A 2500-nucleotide genomic window follows, 5' to 3' on the forward strand; every position below is an offset into this window, starting at 1 on the left:
GTTATTGCAGCACGCTAATGAGACCGACGCACAGTAAGGACTGACAGACGCGAGACTCGTTGGCCGGGGTGGAGGGGTGTTAGGGGGAGCGATGACTATCAGACTGCAAATCGTTTCACCGTGGGTTTCTGGGAAAAGAGAGGGATGAGCAGAAGAGGGAGATGGAGGGTAATAGAGGAAAAAGGTGGTTGAAAACATGAAGCTCCAACCAGTAGCGTTTATTTATCATTTATTTATTGATGTAAAATGTTCACAGCATTTCGACTCACAAGCGAGAGGTTTGCAAATGCAATTGCGAATGCAAATTGTTGCAGCAGCAGCTTGTCTGGGGGTGGAGGGAGAGAGTGATGGGGGGGATGCAGGGATAGGGGAATGGAGGGATGGAGGGATGATGAAAAAAAAGCGAAAGAAAATATGAGTGTCATAAATCGGCTGTTTTCAGAAGATGGCGGCTGGCCGCTGACAGCAGAGTATAATGTGCGCTCTGAGATTTATTTGTTAATGTGCAAACGAGCGGTGAGGAGCGGGGACACCGAGGCAGAGGGGAAGGGTAGGGGATGACGAGGAGAAAATGTGGTTGAGAGAATGTGTGTGTCTGCATGTGTGTATGGTTGTGCGTGTCAGATTGTGTGCGTGTGTGCGTGTGTCTAGGACTGTTTTTCTCTTAATGTGCGAGTGTCTTTTTTCTCTGACTGTTTTTCTCTATGTGCATATGCGTTTGTGTCTGTCTTTCTTTCTATGACTGTTTTTGTCTTTCTGTGTGTCTGTCTCTGTCTGTCTTTGTGTCTGTGCGTGTGTGCGTGTGTGTGTATCTTTGTGTGTGTGTGTGCATGTCTGAAGTATTCATCATGGGCCGTCATTCCAATCTGTGCAGTCTGCTCCATGGCAGCTCCAGCTCCTGGAAATCTCTGCTGGATGGCGGCCGGCCACGCATGGAGTCAGCTGCTTTTCATCTTAGCTCATCTCTTTCTCCTAACTCTCTCTCTCTCTCTCTCTCCCTCTCCCTCTCCCTCTCCCTCTCCCTCTCTCTCTCTCCATCTGTCTATCTGTCTCTTTCTCTCCCCCCCTCTCTCCTTCACTCCCTCCCTCTCTGTCTCCTGATCTCTCTGCTCTTTTCTCCTATTTCTCTGTCTGTCTCTCTCTTCTCACCCTCTCTCTCATTTGCTCTATCCATCAATCTCCCTCCACCCATTCCTCTCTCTCTCTCTCTCTCTCTCTCTCTCTCTCTCTCTCTCTCTCTCTCTCTCTCTCTCTCTCTCTCTCTCTCTCTCTCTCTCTCATACTTTACTATACTCTCTCTTTATACTATTCTCTTCTACCCCTTTACTCTCCTTCTTTTCTCTGATCCTCCTCTCCTCTCCTCTCCTCTGCCCTCCCCAGGTGTCTCTGTCCATCCCTGGTCTGCCAGGCCTGGAGGAGGGGGAGTCCTACTCCTGTTTCTTCGAGGGCGACTCCAGCCCGGCCTCCCTGACCCACGCCTCATCGGGCATCACCTGCTCCTCTCCAGACGCCAGCAGGGTGCCCGCTGTACCCCCTGGGCAAGGTGAGGACGGCAGTGACACACACACACACACACACACACACACACACACACACACACACACACACACACACACACACACACACACACACACACACACACACACACACACACACACCAACAGACTGCCTGCTGTACCCCCAAGACAATGTGAGGAGGCCAGGCACGCACACAATGCATGCACATGCGCACACACACACACACACACACAGCACTCATGTGTGAACATGTGTCTGTACACATACTAAGGCACACATGGACATGCATGGGAATACATATGGACATGCATGGGTACACATACAAACAATCCCAGCTGGATGCATACAGTAGCATATGGGCACACACATGCAACGAATATATCCAGATATGCAACAAATATATCCAGATATGAGCGCATGTGGGAATACATGCAAACACACACAGAAAAGTACACTCACACACTAAGTAGCTGTGTTGTGGGATAGATGAAATTGATGCAATATGTCGATTTGTTTGCACTTTGGCTGCCATGACTTGCGTGCGTTCTGGAGTTTTGAGGTATTTAAATAGTTGTTTACAGGATTCCGAGCTAATTTCTTGGGTCGCTACTGGGCTCGTTACCAGACAGATGTGTCTGGTCTCATATAAGGACACAAACACGCTCACAAACATACACACGTGCACACACACGCTCACACATACACATACAAGCGCGCACAAACACACACACATACGCTCACACGCACACACATACACTCAGACATATGCGTACACATACACGCCACACACACACACACACACACACACACACACACACACACACACAGTCATGCTCAAAATCAAATTCAAATGCATTGGGCATACCCCCCATCAGTGCTTAACTGTCATGAAAGCATTCTTGCCCCGTTCGTGGTTATTTGGTCAAATCTGCAGCTTTTGTGAGACTTTGCTCCCGAGGCTATACTGGATTGAAGAGTGTTT

At 49.0% G+C, this 2500-nt stretch overlaps 1 protein-coding gene across 2 annotated transcripts in view; it reads left to right on the forward strand.

Moving 5' to 3' along the window:
- Nucleotides 1–2500, forward strand: part of plxnb1b (plexin b1b) — a 170455-nt gene that overhangs the window by 125721 nt on the left and 42234 nt on the right. For both annotated transcript variants that reach the window (XM_063215106.1, XM_063215107.1), the window contains exon 10: nucleotides 1381–1543. In XM_063215106.1, the coding sequence (XP_063071176.1) occupies nucleotides 1381–1543 (163 nt within the window). The remainder of the gene's footprint in view (nucleotides 1–1380; nucleotides 1544–2500) is intronic.

The sequence above is a fragment of the Engraulis encrasicolus genome, chromosome 14 (assembly GCF_034702125.1).
Source record: "Engraulis encrasicolus isolate BLACKSEA-1 chromosome 14, IST_EnEncr_1.0, whole genome shotgun sequence".
NCBI classification, from domain to species: domain Eukaryota; kingdom Metazoa; phylum Chordata; class Actinopteri; order Clupeiformes; family Engraulidae; genus Engraulis; species Engraulis encrasicolus.